The sequence below is a fragment of the Elephas maximus genome, chromosome 7, assembly GCF_024166365.1.
Source record: "Elephas maximus indicus isolate mEleMax1 chromosome 7, mEleMax1 primary haplotype, whole genome shotgun sequence".
Taxonomy (NCBI): domain Eukaryota; kingdom Metazoa; phylum Chordata; class Mammalia; order Proboscidea; family Elephantidae; genus Elephas; species Elephas maximus.
Window position 1 is genome coordinate 45,451,615 of NC_064825.1, and position 19,376 is coordinate 45,470,990.

General features: G+C 45.2%; 1 protein-coding gene across 1 annotated transcript; it reads right to left on the minus strand.

Annotated features, from left to right (window-relative positions):
- Positions 1 to 916: 916 nt before the first annotated feature.
- On the minus strand, positions 917 to 12,163 carry B3GNT6 (UDP-GlcNAc:betaGal beta-1,3-N-acetylglucosaminyltransferase 6). Its single transcript, XM_049889735.1, has 3 exons — positions 12,138 to 12,163; positions 10,112 to 10,190; positions 917 to 2,053 (listed from the first exon to the last, which is right to left on the minus strand). Exon 3 carries the CDS (start codon positions 2,051 to 2,053, stop codon positions 917 to 919), a length of 1,137 nt encoding a protein of 378 aa, XP_049745692.1. The 5' UTR covers positions 10,112 to 10,190; positions 12,138 to 12,163.
- Positions 12,164 to 19,376: the final 7,213 nt, after the last annotated feature.

Consider the following 19,376-nt stretch of genomic DNA (forward strand, 5'->3'; position numbering starts at 1 on the left):
AAGGCCATTAGCTGTGGTCAGGCTGAGCATGGAGGGGGCTACAAGGGTGTGTTGTCTGGGAGTGACCATACAACCCTGGATTAGTCAAAACCCTGACTGGGCTGAAGGTTTCCACTTTGCACAGTGGGGACACTGACCTCACAGGGGTTCTGGGGTTGGGGGGAATAACTGGGTGGTGGGTGGGAGGAAGGCTGCCAGGGACCCCTCTGACTCTAGGGGTGTGGCTTTTAGGTCCTGAGGCTAGATTGTCTTCTTGGGGGGGGGGGACCATCTGCTGTCAGCTCAGCTCCAGCTGAGCCCATTTGCAGAGAAATGACAACTCCTCACATTTGTACTACATGTGTCAGGTGACATTTGCTCCTGGCCCAGGTTGACTCGAGTGTCTACTCTGCTTTAGAATGAGCCAGGCCAGGTGCTCTCTCTGCCTCTGAGAAGCTCAAATTCAAATGGTGAATGGCCTCTTAAACAGGCAATGACAGTCTGCCAGGACCACTCTAGGGGGCGCACAGAGATGGCACTGAGGTGGGTGCAAGGTGAGTGGAAAGTTTCTTAGAGGAAGCGATGGAGCTGAGTTTGCAAGGATGGATGGGCACACTGGTGCAGTGGACCTCAATCCTGGCCAACCATTAGAATCACCTGGGGAATTTTAAAAATATTCAAATGCCTGGGGCCACCCTAGACTGACAGAATCAGAACCTCTGGGATGAGGCCAGGGCATAGGTATTTTTTACTCTCTGCCCGCCTCCCCCCCCCTCCCCGCCCCAGATGATTTCAATGTGTAGCCGGGTTCTGATCCGCTGAGCTGGGTAGGACAGAGGTGTCCAGAACCGGAAAGGCACGTTTTCAGTAGGGAAAACATCACGTGCAGAGGCCCAGGAGCTGAGCCCCGCATGCACCCAGCGCCACCCATTCGGCTTCAGGAGACCCTGCGACCCCGGGAACAACTCAGCTTAGGGTTGTGCAGCGCCTTCCACATGAGCAGCATCTCGTAGGGCGCAAAGCGGTGCACGAGCAGTAGCTCGCGGTATATGCAGGGATCGAAGGAGGGCCGGTGGGTGCCCGGCAGCTGCACGCCGAAGGGCCGGATGCCATCGTGGCCGCTGGGTGCCAGGCCCGCGCGCTGCAGGCACATGCCCATGTAGGCGTCGTCGATGGGGAAGAGCGGCGTGTGGCGGGAGGCTCTGCGCAGGGCCTGGGCCGTGTAGCTGGACAGGAGGAAGCCGCCGCCGCTACAGTACACCGGGTAGGCCTGCCCGGGGAAGATCTGCGGGGGTACGAAGTACTTGCTCCAGCTGTCGCGAATGGGCACGGAGCCGTCCATGAGCTGCCCGGTGAAGAGATGGCGGCCAGGATGCTGCGCCTCCAGGAAACGCAGCACGTTGGCCGTGTGCACGAAGACGTCGTCGTCGCCGCTGAGCAGGAAGCGCGCCTGTGGGCAGCGCGCCGCCAGCCACTCCAACAGGTGCACGTGCTTGAGCGAGAGGTTAAGGAAGGTGTCCGCGAAGGCCCACTGCAGCACGTCGCCGTGCTCGCGCGCCTCCAGGCTCACCAGCTCGTCTAGCTGCTCCCAGCGCTCGCGGGGCTCAGAGGCCGGCGTGCCCAGGAGGAAGAGGCGGCGCACCGGCAGGCCGCGGTAGCTGCGCTCCTGCCCCCAGGTGCGGCGGATGAGCTCGCGCCGCTCGTAGTTTTCCGGCGATGACTTCACGGCCAGGAGCAGGAAGACGCCCCGGCGGCCAGCACACTTGTTCGGTGCGTCCCAAAGCAGCTGAAACTGGCGGCAATGGCGGTACCGCAGGAAGTCTTGGATCCGGGCAGGCAGCTGTTGGAAATCAGGCGTGGCGTTCACAGAGGCGTTGGCCACACACAGGACCCCTGCGTTGAGCGCTGAGGGCTGCACAGCAAGAGCGTCCACCGCGAGATCCCGCGCCCCCTCCTGCTGGGACATCGGGGCCTGGAGAAACCACAGGTGCAGTGTGAAGAAACTCAGGCCCACTAGAAGGAAGACCAGCGTCTTGGGTCTTGGGTTCATGGACCTGTGGCAGGGAAGGGCCATCTGTGGGGGAAACCGAGTCAGAGAGGTGAGCCAGGAGTCGTTTCACATTAGTGTAACTCCACCCTAACCCCATCACGTCTTTCCCAGAACCCAGCCCCTTCTCTGTTGATAAGAAGGAACCGGAACTCGAGATTACACCAAAGCATTCCATGTCTCCGACATCCCAGAGCCGCCTTCTGATATTCAGATCTGTGTATCTCATTGCCTTCTGGACATCATTCCCCCGCTCCCCACCCCCCGCCCCGCCCCACCTTAGGCCATGTCGACTCCTCATGACCAAAGCCAATTCTCCATCTGTCATGGATTGAATTGTATTCCTCAAAAATACACATATCAGTTTGGCTAGGCCATGATTCTTCGTATTGTGCAGATGTCCACAATTTTGTCACCAGATGTGATTTTCCTGTGTGTTGTAAATTCTACCTCTATAGTGTTAATGAGGGGATAGGCAGCAGTTATGTTAATGAGGCGAACTCAATCTACAAGATTGGATTCTGTCTTGAGCCAATCTCTTTTGAGATATAAAAGAGAGAAGTGAGCGGAGAGACAGGGGGACCTCATGCCACCAAGAAAGGAGCACCGGTAGCAGAGTGCATCCTTTGGACCTTTGGTTCCTGTGCAGAGAAGTTCCTAGTCCAGGGGAAGATTGATGACAAGGACTTTCCTCCAGAGCTGACAGAGACAGCCTTCCCCTGGAGCTAATGCCCTGAATTTGGACTTGTAGCCTACTTGAATATGAGAGAATAAACTTCTGTTCATTAAAGCCATCCACTTGTGGCATTCCTGTTATAGCAGCACTAGATGACTAAGAATTTGGTACTGGGAGAGTGGGGTGCTGCTCTAACAGTTACATAAAATGTGGAAGAGGTTTTGAAACTGTGAATGGATAGAGAACTCAGAAGGGAGGAGACCTGTTAACACCAGAGATGGTGTAGATGTTAAGAAGCAGCAGTAGAGAATCGGCAGTAGTAGAACCAGACAGCTCTGGAGCCCATGCACGGAGCAAGAGAGTTGAGTGCCTTTGCACAGGAGGCTTCCTGGTGAAGTGGGGAGCCTCTGGGCACTTACAGTAGAGCTAGGCTTGCTGACCAATGGAGAAAGAGAGCTGAGTGTCTTCCAGCTGAAGTTTACTGGTGGAGTGGGGTGCCTCCAGGCACTTATTGGTGGAACTACAGAGCTTTGAAACACTTGCCCCAGCAGGGCAGATGCAGGCAGAGAGAGAGGCCTGAGGGGCCAAGAGGCTAAGAAGCCAGGAAGCAGATGTTGAAGAGATAAGGAAAACAGGAAGGCGAGCTGCCTCAGTCTCAAAGGATATGGCCAAGACCTCTGGGGTTTCAAAGGGTGGAGCCATGGCCTCTGGAGTTCCCACTCTGATGGACTAAGAGAATGGTGAGCCTAAATTGGAGGGAACAGAGTTGCCATTCCAGTAGGCCTGGAAGGAGAAGCTGAAGCCCAGAACTGAGGGGCCTCCTCTCAGAATCCAGAGAGTGTGGCCAGTACCCAGAGTCTGGAGAGCAGGGCCATTGTGTAAACGGTCTCAGAGAACAAAGGATTATTTTCAAGCCCTGAGGGCTAACATAATATGTTTTTGCTGACTTGCTTGGTGCCTGTTATCCCTTTTTTCCCTCCAATTTCCCCCATTTGTAATGGAAATGTCTAGCTTGTGCCTGTTAAACCATTGATTTTGGAAGCAGATAACTTGTATTCTAGATTTCACAGATGAAGAGGAATTTTTGAATTTTGGCCTTGGAGTTGATTTAAGACTTTTTTTATGATATGATGCGGTGAATATGTTTTACATGTGACAAGGACATGAATTTTGGGAGGCCAAAGGTGGAGTCCACCATGTGTCAGTTTATCATACTATGGGGGCGTGCATGTTGCTGTGATGCTGGAAGCTATACCACCAGTATTCACATAGCAGCAAGGTCACCCATGGCAGACAGGTTTCTGCTGAGCTTCTAGACTAAGACAGACTGGGAAGAATGACCCCGTGGTCTACTTCTGAAAAGAATTAGCCAGTGAAAACCTTAAGAATAGCAGCAGAACATTGTCTGATATCGTGCTGGAAGATGAGCCCCCCAGGTTAGAAGGCACTCAAAAGACAACTGGGGAAGAACTGCGTCCTCAAAGTAGAGTTGACCAGAATGACATGGATGGAGTCAAGCTTTTGGGACCTTCATTTGCGGATGTGGCATGACTCAAAATGAGAAGAAATAGCTGCAAACGTTCATTAATAATCGGGACATGGAATGTACTAAGTATGAATCTAGGAAAATTGGAAGTTGCCAGAAATAAAATGGAATGCACAAACATTGATATCCTAGGCATTAGTGAGCTGAAATGGACTGGTATTGGCCATTTTGAATGAGACAGTCGTATGGTCTACTATGCCGGGAACCACAACCTGAAGAGGAAAGGCATTCCATTCATCATCAAAAAAGAACATTTCAAGACCTATCCAGAAGTACAGTGCTGTCAGTGATAGGATAATATCCATACACCTACAAGGAATACCAGTTAATATGACAATTATTCAAATTTACCCACTAGCAACTAAGGCCAAAGATGATGAAATTGAAGATTTCTGCCAACTTCTGAAGTCTGACATTGATTGAACGTGCAATCAGAATGTGTTGATAATTACTGGAGACTGGAATGCAAAAGTTGGAGACAAAGAAGAAGGATCAGTAGTTGGAAAATATGGCTTTGGTGATAGAAACGATGCCAGAGAAAGCATGATAGACTTTGGCAAGACCAGTGCCTTCTTCATTGCAAATACCTTTTTCACCAACATAAATGGCGACTGTACACACGGACCTTGCCAGATGGAATACACAGGAATCAAATCAACTACATCTTCTGTGGGAAGAGACGATGGAAACACTCAATATCATCAGTCAGAACAAGGCCAGGGGCTGACTAAGGAACAGACTATCAGTTGCTCATATGTGAGTTCAAGATGAAACTGAAGAAAATTAGAACAAGTCACTGAGAGCCAAAGTATGACCTTGAGTATATCCCATCTGAATTTAGAGACCATCTGAAGAATAGATTTGACCCATTGAACACTAATGCCCAAAGACCAGGCAAGTTGTGGAATCACATCAAGGACATCATACATGAAGAAAGAAGTCAGTAAAAAGACAGGAAAGAAAAGACCAAAATGAATGTCAGAAGAGACTCTGAAACTTGCTCTTGAACATCGAGTGGCTAAAGTGAAAGGAAGAAATGATGAAGTAAAAGAGTTGAACAGAAGGTTTCAAAGGGCGGCTGAAGAAGACAAAGGAAAGTATTATAATGACATGGGCAAAGACCTGGAGATAGAAAACCAAAAGGGAAGAACATGCACTACATTTCTCAAGCTGAAAGAACTGAAGAAAAAATTCAAGCCTGGAGTTGGCAATATTAAAGGATTCTATGGGAAAAATATTAAATGACACAGGAAGCATCAAAAGAAGGTGGAAAGAATACACAGAGTCACTATACCAAAAAGAATTGGTTGACGTTCAACCATCTCAGGCGGTTCCATATGAGCAGGAACCAATGGTACTGAAGGAGGACGTCCAAGCCACACTGAAGGCACTGGTGAAAAATAATGCTCCAGGAATTGAAGTAATAACAATTAAGATGTTTCAACAAATGAATGCAGTGCTGGAAGTGCTCACTCGTCTATACCAAGAAATTTGGAAGACAGCTACCTGGCCAACCGACGGGAAGAGATACTATATATATGCCTATCCACAAGAAAGGCGATCCCTACGAATGTGGAAATTAATGAACAATGCCATTAATATCACATACAAGTAAAGTTCTGCTGAAAATCATTCGGCAGTATATCGACAGGGAACTGCCAGAAATTCAAGGTAGATTCAGAAGAGGACGTGGAACCAGGAATATCATTGCTGATGTCAGATGGATCCTAGCTGAAGGCAGATAATACCAGGAAGATGTTTACTTGTGTTTTATTGACTATGCAAAGGCATTCGACTGTGTGGATCATAACAAATTGTGGATACCATTACCAAGAATGGGAATTCCAGTACACTTAATTGTGCTCATGAGCAACCTGTACATAGATCGAGAGGCAGTCGTTCAAACAGAACAAGTGGATACTAAGTGGTTTAAAGTCAGGAAAGGTGTGTGTCAGGGTTGTATCCTTTCACCTTACGTATTCAATCTGTATGCTGAGCAAATAATCCAAGAAGCTAGACCATATGAAGAAGAATGGGGCATCAGGATTGGAGGAAGACTCATAAACAACCTGTGATATGCAGAAGGTACAACCTTGCTTGCTGAAAGTGAAGAGGAATTGAAGCACTTACTGATGAAGATCAAAGACCACAGTCTTCAGTATGGCTTGCACCTCAACATAAAGAAAACAAAAATCCTCGTAACTGGACCAATAAGCAACATCATGATAAATAGAGCAAAGATTGAAGTTGTCAAGGATTTCATTTTACTTGGCTCCACAATCAATAGCCATGGAAGCAGCAGTCAAGAAATCAAAGGACACATTGCATTGGGCAAATCTGCTGCAAAGGACCTCTTGAAAGTGTTGAAAAGCAAAGATGTCACCTTGAAGACTAAGGCGTGCTTGACCCAAGCCTTAGTGTTTTCAATCATATTGTATGCATGTGAAAGCTGGACAGCAAATAATGAAGACTGAAGAATAACTGATGCCTTTGAATTGTGGTGTTGGCAAAGAATATTGATTATACCATCGACTGCCAAAAGAATGAACAAATCTGTCTTGGAAGAAGTACAACCAGAATGCTCCTTAAAAACAAGGACGGCGAGACTGCATCTTACATACTTTGGACATGTTATCAGGAGAGATCAGTCCCTGGAGAAGGACATCATGCTTGGTAAACTACAGGGTCAGTGGAAAAGAAGAAGACCCTCAATGAGATGTATTGACACAGCGGCTGCAACAATGAGCTCAAGCATAACAACGATTGTGAGCATGGCACAGGATCAGGCAGTGTTTCATTCTGTGGTACACAGGGTCGCTATGAGTCAGAACTGACTTGATGGCACCTAACAACAACAACAAGGAAGACCAGTTAATATGACTATTATTCAAATGTACACATCACCCACTAAGGCCAATGATGAAGAAATTGAAGATTTTTACCAACTTCTGCAGTCTGAAATTGAACAAAATATTCAATCAAGATGCATTGATGATTACTGGCAATTGGAATGTGAAAGTTGAAAACAGGATTGGTAGTTGGAAAATATGGCCTTGGTGATAAAAACAACACTGGAGATTGCATGATAGGCTTTTGCAAGAACAATGACTTCTTTGCAGATACCTTTTTTCACCAACATAAATGGCGACTGTACACATGGACCTTGCCAGATGGAATACACCAGAATTACATTGACTACATCTGTGGAAAGAGACCATGGTAAAGCTCAATATCATCGGTCAGAACAAGGCCGGGGGCTGACTGCTGAACAGACCATCAATTGCTCATATGCAAGTTCAAGTTGAAGCTAAAGAAAATTAGAACAAGTCCATGAGAGCCAAAGTATGACCTTGAGTATATCCCACCTGAATTTAGAGACAGTCTCAAGAATAGATTCAAAGCGTTGCACACTAATGACCAAAGACGAGATGAGTTGTGGAATGACATGACATCAAGGACATCATACATGAAGAAAGCAAGAGGTCATTAAAAAGACAGAAAAGAAAGAAAAGACCAAGATGAAACTTGTTCTTGAATGTAGAGTAGCTAAAGCAAAAGGAAGGAAACATGAATTAAAAGAGCCGAACAGAAGATTTCAAAGAGCGGCTCAAGAAGACCAAAGAAAGTATTATAATGAAATGTGCAAAGACCTGGAGATGGAAAACTGAAAGGGAAGAACATGCTTGGAAGTTCTCAAGCTGAGAGAACTGAAGAAAAAATTCAAGACTGGAGTTGGAATACTGAAGGGTTCTATGGGGAAAATATTAAAAGATGCAGGAACCATCAAAAGACGATGGAAGGAATACACAGAGTCACTGTACCAAAAAGAATTGATTGACACACAACCGTTTCGGGAGGTAACATATGATTAAAAACCGATGGTACTGAAGGAAGAGGTTGAAGCTGCTCTGAAGGCATTGGTGAAAAACAAGGCTCCAGAAAATGACCGAATACCAACGGAGATGTTTCAACAAATGAATGCAGCACTGGAAATGCTCACTTATCTGTGCCAAGAAATTTGGCAAACAACTAGCTGGGCAATTGACTGGAAGAGATCTATATTTGTGGCCATTACAAAGAAAGGAGATCCAACAGAATGAGAAAATTATCAAATAGTATCATTAATATCACACACAAGTAAAATTTTGCTGAAGATCATTCAAAAGTGGTTACAGTAGTACATCAGTGGGGAGCTGCCAGAAATTCAGGCTGGATTCAGAAGAGGATGTGGAACTAGGGATATCATTGCTGATGAATACCAGAAAGATGTTTACCTGTATTTTATTGACTATGCAAAGGCATTCGACCGTGTGGATCTTAACGAATTATGGATAACATTTTGAAGAATGGGAATTCCAGAATACTCCGTTGTGCTCATGAGGAACCTGTACTTAGACCAAATGGCAGTCGTTCAAACAGAACAAGTGGATGCTGCAGGATTTAAAGTAAGGAAATGTGTGCATCAGAGTTTTATTCTTTCACCATACTTATTCAATCTGTATGCTGAAAGTGAAGAAGACTTGAAGCACAGCCTTCAGTATGGATTATACCTCATATTCAGATGTAATAGCCCCTGGACTGGTCTCCCCTCACACTTTATCGCTCTCAGCTGATCTCTGCTCTACAGCAGCTGAAATGACCTTTGAAAACTGCAGATTTGCATGTCACTCCTCATGCTCTTTTGCCTAGTTTCCCTCCTGCCCTGGCCTTCAGCCGTTCCTGAGACGGAAAAAGCCCCTCCTTCTGGGGGTATTTTCTATGTGTTGTTCCCCTGCCTGGATTGGCCTTCCTGTCCCTCCTTTGCCTAGCTTATTCCTCCTCATCATCTAGGTCCACCTGAAAAGGCATATCCTTGAGAAAGCTTTAATGAACCCCAAAGGAGAAGAGCTTCCCTAATAAATATCTCAGGGTATTGTTTCACTTTATCATTCCTACTAGTCTGTAAGCATCTCAAGGGCAGGGATCACATCTGTGTTGTTCACCATGATTGGCAATAGCAGGTAGGACAACATAGTGGTGGAAAATGTTGGTCCCCTGGGTTCAAATCCCATCTCCACCACTTCCTAGCCGTATGATTCTGAGCAAGTCTATTTAAGCTCTCCAATAACTGCCTTTTCATAGTCATTGTGAAGATTAAATGATAGCGTGTGTAAAGATTAACATGGTACTTTGCACTAGTCAATGTTCAGTAAATATTTTCTTTTATGATTATAGTAGGTGCCAATAAATATTTGTTGAATGAATACTTTTCCCAGATTTTGTGCTCAATAAATATTTTCAGACTGAGTAATTTGTACATAGTAGGTGTTATTGGATTGAGTTGCGCTCTAGTGCATTGTCTTACAGCCTGTACACAATGTCTTGCATAGGAATGGGCACAAAGCATTGAAAGAATGGCAGCAGTGAACTACAAATACAAGTGGGATAACCTTGCAAAGTTGAGTGTATTCACTGAGTATCCATTAGAAAGATGTAGGTTTCTGTAGCTCTTATTCCAGCTTCAGTGTTTAATGCACTGGGAAAAGAGGGACAGCGAGATGAGCTATGTCTATTTTCTTATCACTATATACTCAGTGGAAACCCTGGTGGTGTAGTGGTTAAGTGCTACAGCTGCTAACCAAAAGGTCGGCAGTTCAAGTCGGCCTGGCGCTCCTTGGAAACTCTACAGGGCAGATCTGCTGTGTCCTATAAGGTCACTATGAGTCAGAATCGACTCGACGGCAGTGGGTATATACTCAGTGCCTAGTCCTGCGCCTGGCACATTTGGAGCATGCAGTGATTTTTTAAATGACTGAAAGAATAAAAGAATGAGTAAGAATAGAATTTGGACTCTGGATTGAATCCCAGGTCCTCCTTTCATCACCTGTGTGACTTTGGATAATTAACCTCCTGGTTTCGGTTTCTCCTCACGTGAGCAACTGAGAAAGTGTACACTCTTCTCTCTGAAATGAGGAACAAGGAAATAATTTGGGGAATGCTAAAGTGCCGTAGAAATACTGGTTTTTAAAAACAATAATTAAAAAGCATTGGTCCCAACCCTTAGAATCATTTCTAGGAAGAAAAATAATCTCAGCCTCAATTAAACCATAATTCTCTTTTTAAAAATTTTTATTTGATTTGTCGTTGTTGAGAATATACAGCAAAACATACACCAAGTCAACAGCTTCCGCACGTGCAGTGTAGTGACATTGATTGCGTTCTTCGAGTTGTGCAACTCTTCTTATCCTCCTTTTCTGAGTTGTTCTTCCCTCATTAACATAAACTCACTGCCCTCCACCAAGGTTCCTATCTAAACTTTCAAGTTGCTATTGTCAATTGGATCCCATATAGATAGTTCCTAAAAGAGCGTAATACTCAAGGCAGACCTTTTTTTTTTTTTTTTAAACTAGTTAAGCTAAACTATTGTTCAGTTTTAAGATGATTTCAGGAAATTTTTTTGGTTTAAGGTTTAAAGATTATCTCAGGGCAATCAAGAAGTAATTCTTAATGAAATAAAACTTGTATTTACTTTGATAAACCTGATCCAGGAAGCCAGATCACATCCAGGTTTTGATATGAAATTAAGGAAAAGGTGTTGGGCCAAGACCTGCTGGCCAGCAAGGTGTTGGCTTGCTGGAGTCTGTTCTTGGATGCTGTACCTGCAGCTCCCTGGGCTTTTATTTGCTCAGCAGTGAAGTTTTGGGTGTCCTCTCTGTACTTCTTTTTGCTGAATTCCTCCCTTTTCTCTAAGCATCCCTCCAGGCTCCCTGGAACCCAGGCACCTTCTGTACTCATGGCTTCTGCTGGCACTGATCCCTTTCTGAGGACTCAGCTCAAGTACTACCTCCACCAGGAAACCTCCTGGTAAGTCCAGCTAAACGGAACCTGTCACCTTCTTGATACCACAGCTGCTGAGGAGCCAAGCTGGTGAAAGAGGCAGACCTGCCACTTATTAACTATTCGATCCTTTTGAATCTCATGTTTCTCATTTGTGGGACTTTAGGCAAGTTATTAGGTCTGGGCCTCAGAGGGTTATATGGGTTGATTTGTGTAAGATGCTTAGAATTGTGTCTGGCACAGAGTAAATGCTGATGAAGTTACCAATTAGCTAAAACAGGAAGGCAGATGGGGCAAAGATCATGTTTTTATGGATTAAGTTAGCAATCTTCTTCTGAAAACTCAGCCATTGAAAACCCTATGAAATATGTCTTGCTGTGTATACTCTCAACAACAACAAAATAAAATAAATTATTAAAAAACAAAAACAAAAGAAAACTCTCTGAAGCACAGTTCTACTCTGAAGGACATGGGCCACCATGAGTCAGAATCAGCTCCCCGGCAGCTGGTGGGGGTTCTCATGCAGTGTGGTGCCAAGTTCCTCTGTGATCCTCTCACTGCAGTCCCTTCTCACTGTTTAGTCCACTCACACACTTACTTGCCTTTGCAATGCCATTCCCTCTGCCTGAAATTCTCCCCCTCCTTTCCCCTATTGGGTCCCTAGGAGTTGGAATTGACTCTACGACAACATTTTTTTTTTTCTTTTTCCCCAGTAGGAACTTTGGTTTTCCCTTCCTCTGGCTCAGTGTTGAGAGACGGAGGCTGGTTCTCAGATTCCTGGGTCATCCACAGTCCCTGCCACCCCAAGGTCTTCCTGGGGGAATATATACACAGAGGATATAGCAGGCAAACAAGCCTTTTATTACCTGTTAGGACTTTGGCCCCAAGCCCCATCGTGGAGCCCTAACCCCAGAGGCTGCCCTGGACCCATGTAGGGTGGGCAAATTTTATCCTGGTTCCTATCCCCTTGGCCTCCCTCTGCTTTTTGCTTCGTGCTTTAAGGAGAGGGGAGTGAGGTAAGGGAGAAAATGCACCTTCTTCCCACTGGGCAGAAGCCCCAGCCCCCATCTTACCTCGTGTGTCCTGTCCGAGAGAGAAGGAATAAGACAGGAGCCATCCCCAGACTGGGGCTGACTTAACTCCTTTGTTTCACACAGTGAGGCCCCACCCCTCAGGACTGTGACTTAGTTCAACAATCTTGAACCTGACCAATCGATGACACCACTCCTCCTGTATAGGGGCTGGGTGAAGAGGGAGGTGAGCTTCGTGCTTCCCTAGCCAACAGTGGCTGCCTGCTTACCCTTTAAGACAAGCTTCTCTGGGAGACTTTTCTTGACCCTTCCACCCACCAACAGCTTTATGCTCTCTCAGCAATACATTTTAATGCTGGATTGTCATTTTTAGTTTTCCCTGCTAGATTGAGAGTAACTCAAGGGCATGAGACACATTCTATTAACATAGTTTGTGCTTAAAAATTTTTGTTGAACAAGTTGCATGTAAAATGTTCACGTAGGAGAACTTCCTAAACACATTTTTTAAAATGACATTTGAGTATATTGACTTTGGAAATCCTTGTGGCGTAGTGGTTAAGTGCTACGGCTGCTAACCAAGAGGTTGGCAGTTCGAATCTGCCGGGTGCTCCTTGGCAACTCTGTCAGGCAGTTCTACTCTGTCCTATAGGGTCGCTATCAGTCCGGAATCAACTCGACGGCAGAGGGTTTTTGGGTTGACTTTGTCGAATTATCAAGGGCTTCATCCCATGACCACATTGAGTGGTTGGGACTTTGATGAATCAGACTCAGACCTGGTCCTCAAAGAGCTCACCATCTCTTAGTGACATATAATTATAATGGGGTGTGACATGTACAAAAAATAGAGAGGGAACTAGGAGAAGGGAGCCTGAGTGAGCCAGGAGGGCTTCGCACTAGAATCGGATTATATCGGTTACCTATTGCTGTGTAACGAACCACCCCAAAACTTCCTGGCTTAAAACAATAAACATTTATTATGTCTCTAGAGTCTCTGGATTGACTTGGAGGTTCTTGTGTTGGACCCACCTGTCTCACTCCTGTGGCTACATTCAGCTAGTGGGAAGCTGGGGCTGGGGTCACCTGGGTCCCTCTTTCCACATCCTCTTTAATCCCAGGCTTTTTCGTGGCATGGTGGTCTCAGGGTTCTAAGATGGTGAAGGCAGAGGCTACAAGATTTCTTAAGGCATGAATCCTAGAACTTGCACAAGGTCACTTAACCCACAACCTGTTGGTCAAAGCAAGTCACAAGACCAGCCAGGTGCAAGGGGTGGGGAGGAGTTCCAAAAATGTGTGGCCATCTTTAACCTACCACGTGGGTTTTGGAGGTGGTAAGGAGCTTTTCCAGAAGACAAGAAGAGGTGTAAAGAGTCAGAGGGGCACTCTGGCAGAGGTACAGAGGTGGGAATGAACAGGACATGTCTGGGAACATTCAAGTTCAGTATAGTTGGAGGGATAAATATTTGGCATTGATGGTGCAAAGATAGGTTAGAGCTACCAAGAGAAGGGCCTTGAATGTCATACCTGGAGTTTCAACTTGATCCTTTGAAAGTTTTGACAAGTCCATATCTGTGAAAAGAGTCCATTATAGCAGCCCTTATGGTGGTATATATCCTGGAGAAGGCAAGATTGGAGGCAGGGAACCCAGAGGGGAGGTTCCCTGTACAGTGATGCAGGGGAGAGAGGTGAGACCCAGGCCTGAACTGGGCAGGGCTGCTGGAATGGAGGGGATGGGCATCTTCATAGTTTGGCGACTTATTGGACATTTTGTGAGGATGTTCACTTTTCAGGCTCATTGTCCTTCTTACTAATTTAGAGGGGCGCTGGTGGCACAGTGGTTAAGCATTTGACTGGTAACCAAAAGGTCGGCAGTGTGAATCCACCATCCACTCCTTGGAAACCCTATGGGGCAGTTATACTCTGTCCTATAGGGTCACTATGAATCGGAATTGACTTGATGGTTATGGGTGTTTTTGGTTTAGGGGGTTCAGGATAAGAGAAGAGGGATGAAGATGAGGGGCAGAGAGAGCAGCAGGAGAAAGGGGGAAGGAAGGAGAATGGCCTGAGTTCAGGTGCAGGTGGAGATGATGAGATATATGTATCCAGAGGATTAGGAAAGCCCAAGATCTCCCTGGCAACTTCCCGGCAGGTGAAGTCTGAAAGGGGCTGCAGTCACTAATGTTGGGGCAAGTGAAGGCTAGGATGCAGTCCCGAGAAGGGGCCTGACAAAATTTCCTCCCCAAACCGTGCCCTATTCATGTCTGAGACCTGGGCCTGGCACAGACCAGACATCCATAAAAGCTGGATGAATGAATGAATTTTATTCACTCATTTTCTTCAGGAAACCCTGGTGGTATAGTGGTTAAGTGCTACGGCTGCTAACCAAGAGGTGGGCAATTCAAATCTGCCAGGTGGTCCTTGGAAACTCTATGGGGCAGTTCTACTCTGTCCTATAGGGTTGCTATGAGTCGGAATCGACTCGACAGCAGTGGGTTTTTTGGGTTCATTTTCTTAAGCCTTCTAAAAACTCATCTTTCTCTTTAGCAGAAATCTCTTTAGAGGCATTGTGGCATGAAATGAAGGGGAGAAAGTAAAGCAAGGGTAAGATTATTGGAGTAAAATGAGCAGGCTTTATGAGAGACAGTTATGACTGTTCTGGGAAGAAGGTTCTGGAATGGCCAACGAGCAACTTCATGAGAAGGGGAGATGGAATCACATATCTGACCACATATTTTGTCTTGTTTGAGCTTCACAGCACCTCTGTGGCATGGGGATGACCATCTTCACTCTCCATGTGGTGGACGTGCAGATCATAGACGTGTGATGGTTTTGCTCATGGCCACATAGCAATGGGTGGGCGGTTTTTTTTTTTTTTTTTTGCGTTTTAACCATTTTTAAGTGTACAATTCAGAGACATTAATTACATTCACAATGTTGTGTGGCCATCACCACTAGCTATTTCCAAAAAATTTTTACCACGCTTAACAGAAACTCAGTATCCATTAAACAATACCTCCCCATTTCCCCCTCCCACAGCCCCTGTTAACCACTAGTGGACTTTGGTCTCCATGCATTTGCCTATTCTACATATCTCACGCAAGTGGGATCATACATTTGTCCTTCTGTGTCTGATATTTCACTCAGTATAATGTTTCCAAGGTTCATCCATGTTGTAGCATGTATCGGAACTTCATTTCTCTTCATGGCTCAATAACATTTCATTGTATGTATAGACCACATTTTGTTTAGCCATTCATCTGTTGGTGGATGCTTGGGTTGTTTCCACTTTTTGGCTGTTGTGAATAATGCTGCACTTAACATTGGCATACAAGTATCTGTTTGAATCTCTGCTTTCAAGTCTTTTGGGTATATATACGGTGGGTGTTTCAATTTAGTGTAAATCCAAGTCTTGGTCCAGTGCCCATTCTGCCCCATCCTACTCTGAAAAACTGTGTATGATAAGCTGTTCCCACCTCAAGACAAACAGGCTTTGTGAGGCCAGCTGGTACATGATGATCAGGAAGGGGAAGAAAGTTGGATGGTCCCTTGTTCCAGATCATATTGGCCAGGGAAAGGGCCCAGGAAGAGGGGCAGGCTCCTCAGGTTTGTCACGAAGTTTTGAGGTGCTGCTGGCAGGCCTAAGCCAGGTGCTCTTACTCTTGTAGGAAGGATGCTATTCAAAAAATCCATTGGTGTTAGATTCACACTATCCCATGGTACATTAACTCTTAAGACAATCCTACACTTTACAGATAACAGAGCCCAAAATTTAAAGTTCCATGACTTGGCTGCAATCACACAGCCTTTCAGTGGAGGACCAGGATGCTGATCTAGGTCTTCAGATGCCTGACAAAGAGCTGATGTATACAACAGTACCCTGTCAGGATTAATGCTAGTGAGCTCCCACTCTGAGCATGCTGGATTAATGCAGTGTTGCTGTCAGGGTTACTGCCTTCCATCCCTCATATCACATGGACCACATAGCTAACTCTGCCAACAGCCACAGCTGTACACAGCCTAGCTGTTGGCATCCACAGATCATGAGAAACTACAACTCAGGCCCTCTCCCCAGACTGGTGATTTTGTTTAGTCTGAGTTGCCCTGTCCTTGAAAACTCCTCTACCTAATCCTTGAATGGCTTGGTTTCTAGAGCTTAGTCTGAGACATACCTCTTTTCTTTCATGATCTCACCCACTCCCATAGCTTCAATTACCACGTATGCCCATGATTCTCAAATTTATATCTTCAGCACAGATCACTCTTTTGAGCTTCAGATCCACACTTACTATCCTTTAGTAGGTCTCACCCGTATGTCTCACAAAGACCTCAAGCTCAATGTATACCAAAATTACTCTATTTCTCGTCCCAAATCTGCTTCTTCCCATGCATCTCTGACATATTTGATTTTCTATCTGCACTGTCACTATCCACCATTCTCTCTCACTTGGACTACTACATTCTCCTTTTTTTTTTAAAATAATTTTTACTGTGCTTTAAGTGGAAGTTTACAAGTCAGTCTCTCATATAAAAACTTATATACACCTTACTACATACTCCCAGTTACTCTCCCCCCGATGAGACAGCCGCTCCCTCCTTCCAGTCTTTCTTTTCATGACCATTTTGCCAGATTCTAACCCCCTATACCCTCTCATCTCCCCTCCAGACAGGAGATGCCAACATAGTCTCATATGTCCACCTGATGCAAGTAGCTCGCTCATCAGCATCTCTCTCCAACCCATTGTCCAGTCCAGTCCATGTCTGATGAGTTGGCTTCAGGAATGGTTCCTGTCCTGGGCCAACAGAAGGTTTGGGGACCATGACCACTGGGGTCCTTCTAGTCTCAGTCAGACCATTAAGTCTGGTCTTTTTATGAGAATTTGGGGTGTCCATCCCACTGTTCTCCTGCCCCCTCAGGGGTTCCCTGTTGTGTTCCTTGTCAGGGCAGTCATCAGTTGTGGCTGGGCACCATCTAGTTCTTCTGGTCTCAGGATGATGTAGTCTCTGGTTCATGTAGCCCTTTCTGTCTCTTGGGCTCATAATTACCTTGTGTCCTTGGTGTTCTTCATTCTCCTTTGACCCAGCTGGGTTGAGATTCATTGATGCATCTTAGGTGGCTGCTTGCTAGCATTTAAGACCCCAGATGCCACTTTCCAAAGTGGGATGCAGAATGTTTTCTTAATAGATTTTATTTTGCCAATTGACTTAGATGTCCCCTGAAACCATGGTCCCCAAACCCCTGCCCCTGATTCATTGACCTTCGAGGCAGTTTATTCCTTGCTTTTGGTTTAGTCTAGTTGTGCTGACCTCCCCTGTATTGAGTGTTGTCCTTCCCTTTACCTAAAGTAGTTCTTATCTACTATCTAATTAAATAGCCCACTCCCACCCTCCCCCTCCCTTGTAACCACAAAAGAATGTGTTCTCCTCAGCTTAAACTATTTCTCAAGATCTTATAATAGTGGTCTTATACAATATTTGTCCTTTTGCAACTGACTAGTTTCACTCAGCATAATGCCTTTCAGATTCCTCCATGTTATGAAATGTTTCACAGATTCATCACTGTTCTTTATCGATGCGTAGTATTCCATTGTGTGAATATACCATAATTTATTTATCCATTCATCTGTTGATTCATTCAAGCACCTTGATTGCTTCCATCTTTTTGCTATTGTAAACAGTGCTGCAGTAAACATGGGTGTGCATATATCTGTTTGTGTAAAGGCTCTTATTTCTCTAGGATATATTCTGAAGAGTGGGATTGCTGGGTTGTATGGTAGTTCTATTTCTAGCTTTTTAAGGAAGCACCAAATTGATTTTCAAAGTGGTTGTACCATTTTACATTCCCACCAGCAGTGTATAAGTGTTCCAATCTCTCCACAGCCTCTCTCCTTTTATCTGGTATCCCTACATCCACGCTGGTTCCTTTTAATCCATTCTCCAGCCTTTCAAAAGCTTTCCAAATAAAAATTCTTAATGTGGTATTCATAGCCTTGTGTGACTTAATTCCTGCCCATGTCTCCAGACACTCACCTCTTGAGCTCTCTGCTGTAACCATACTTTTCTTTCCATTTCCTAAGTTCTCTCATCCTTCAGTTCTTTACATAGATGTTCATCTTCAGGGAAGTCTCCCCTACTTCAGCTCCCTGGTGTACACTCCCAGTGCTCCCTATACCTTTATTCCATGACACTAATCACAAATGTAACTAGCACAACTATTTAAGACACTAGAGTGTGCCATGAGGGTGGGGTATCAGTCTTGCTCTCCACTGTATGCCTAGCACCAACACGAACACAGCATTCCAAAGTTTGGTGAATGGATAGTACAGTGCCATATGGTCCCTACATAGGCTGAAGAAATTAATCCTACTTTCCCCAGTGGAATCTTTGGGGGTCAAGTCCTATTTGAGACTAAGCAACCCTACCAATTGAGACAGCTCCTGCTTTCTCTCATCTGGGTAGATTCATTCTGCATTCTAGTCCAAGGCTGAAGCAGGAACAAAAGAGCTGAAAAGTCTACTCACAATCATGCTAAAGCTGATAAAACCCACTAAATCAAATGATGGGTGCCTATACGTAGGTTGGTAGCAGGAGAATGTGGTAGCGTGATGTCAAAAAGGTATATATACTGTTCAGAGGTAGACTTAATTCTAACTTCTTTTCAGACCTCCTTTTCACAAAGCACAGCCCAAACTGCTTTGAAAATTAACTTGTTTTCTGTGAAGCAAGGGTTTACCTGTTGCCAACATCCTTGTGTTGACTGAAGGAAGTCTACCCCTCCCTGACAAAGGATTGATTACTTGAAGAATCTACCAGATGGTCAACAATGACTAGAACATTTCAGCAGGCTTGACCGGGAAAGCTAATATTTGGAAAAGCAAACTAGTTGAGTTCCAGGAAATCCTATTTTGTTTTCACATCTTGCGGATGGCAGTTTGGTCACTGCTGAAGATAGGAGCCAGACACATATAGCTCATGCGTTAGGTTTTTTCTGTTCCTTGATCTGTCTCCCTTTATTACATGAAGCTGGAAGGTTCCTGTGTTTACTCCAGAGGTCCTAAAGTTAAGAATGCTGTGTATTTATTGATCATAAATGCTTAATGGAGCCCTGGTGGCTCAGTGGTTAAGAGGTCTGCTGCTAATCAAAGAGTCGAAAGTTCAAATCCAACTGCTCCTTGGAAACCCTACGGGGCAATTCTACTCTGTCTCACAGGGTCGCTATGAGTTGGAATTGACTCTGTGGCACCTGGGTTTAAATGCTTAACTGCAAAGTTATTAGCTTTTAGCACT

Coding starts and splice junctions, on each gene's coding strand:
- B3GNT6 (XM_049889735.1), bottom strand. CDS start 2,053: ATGGCCCTTCCCTGCCACAGGTCCATGAACCCAAGACCCAAGACGCTG.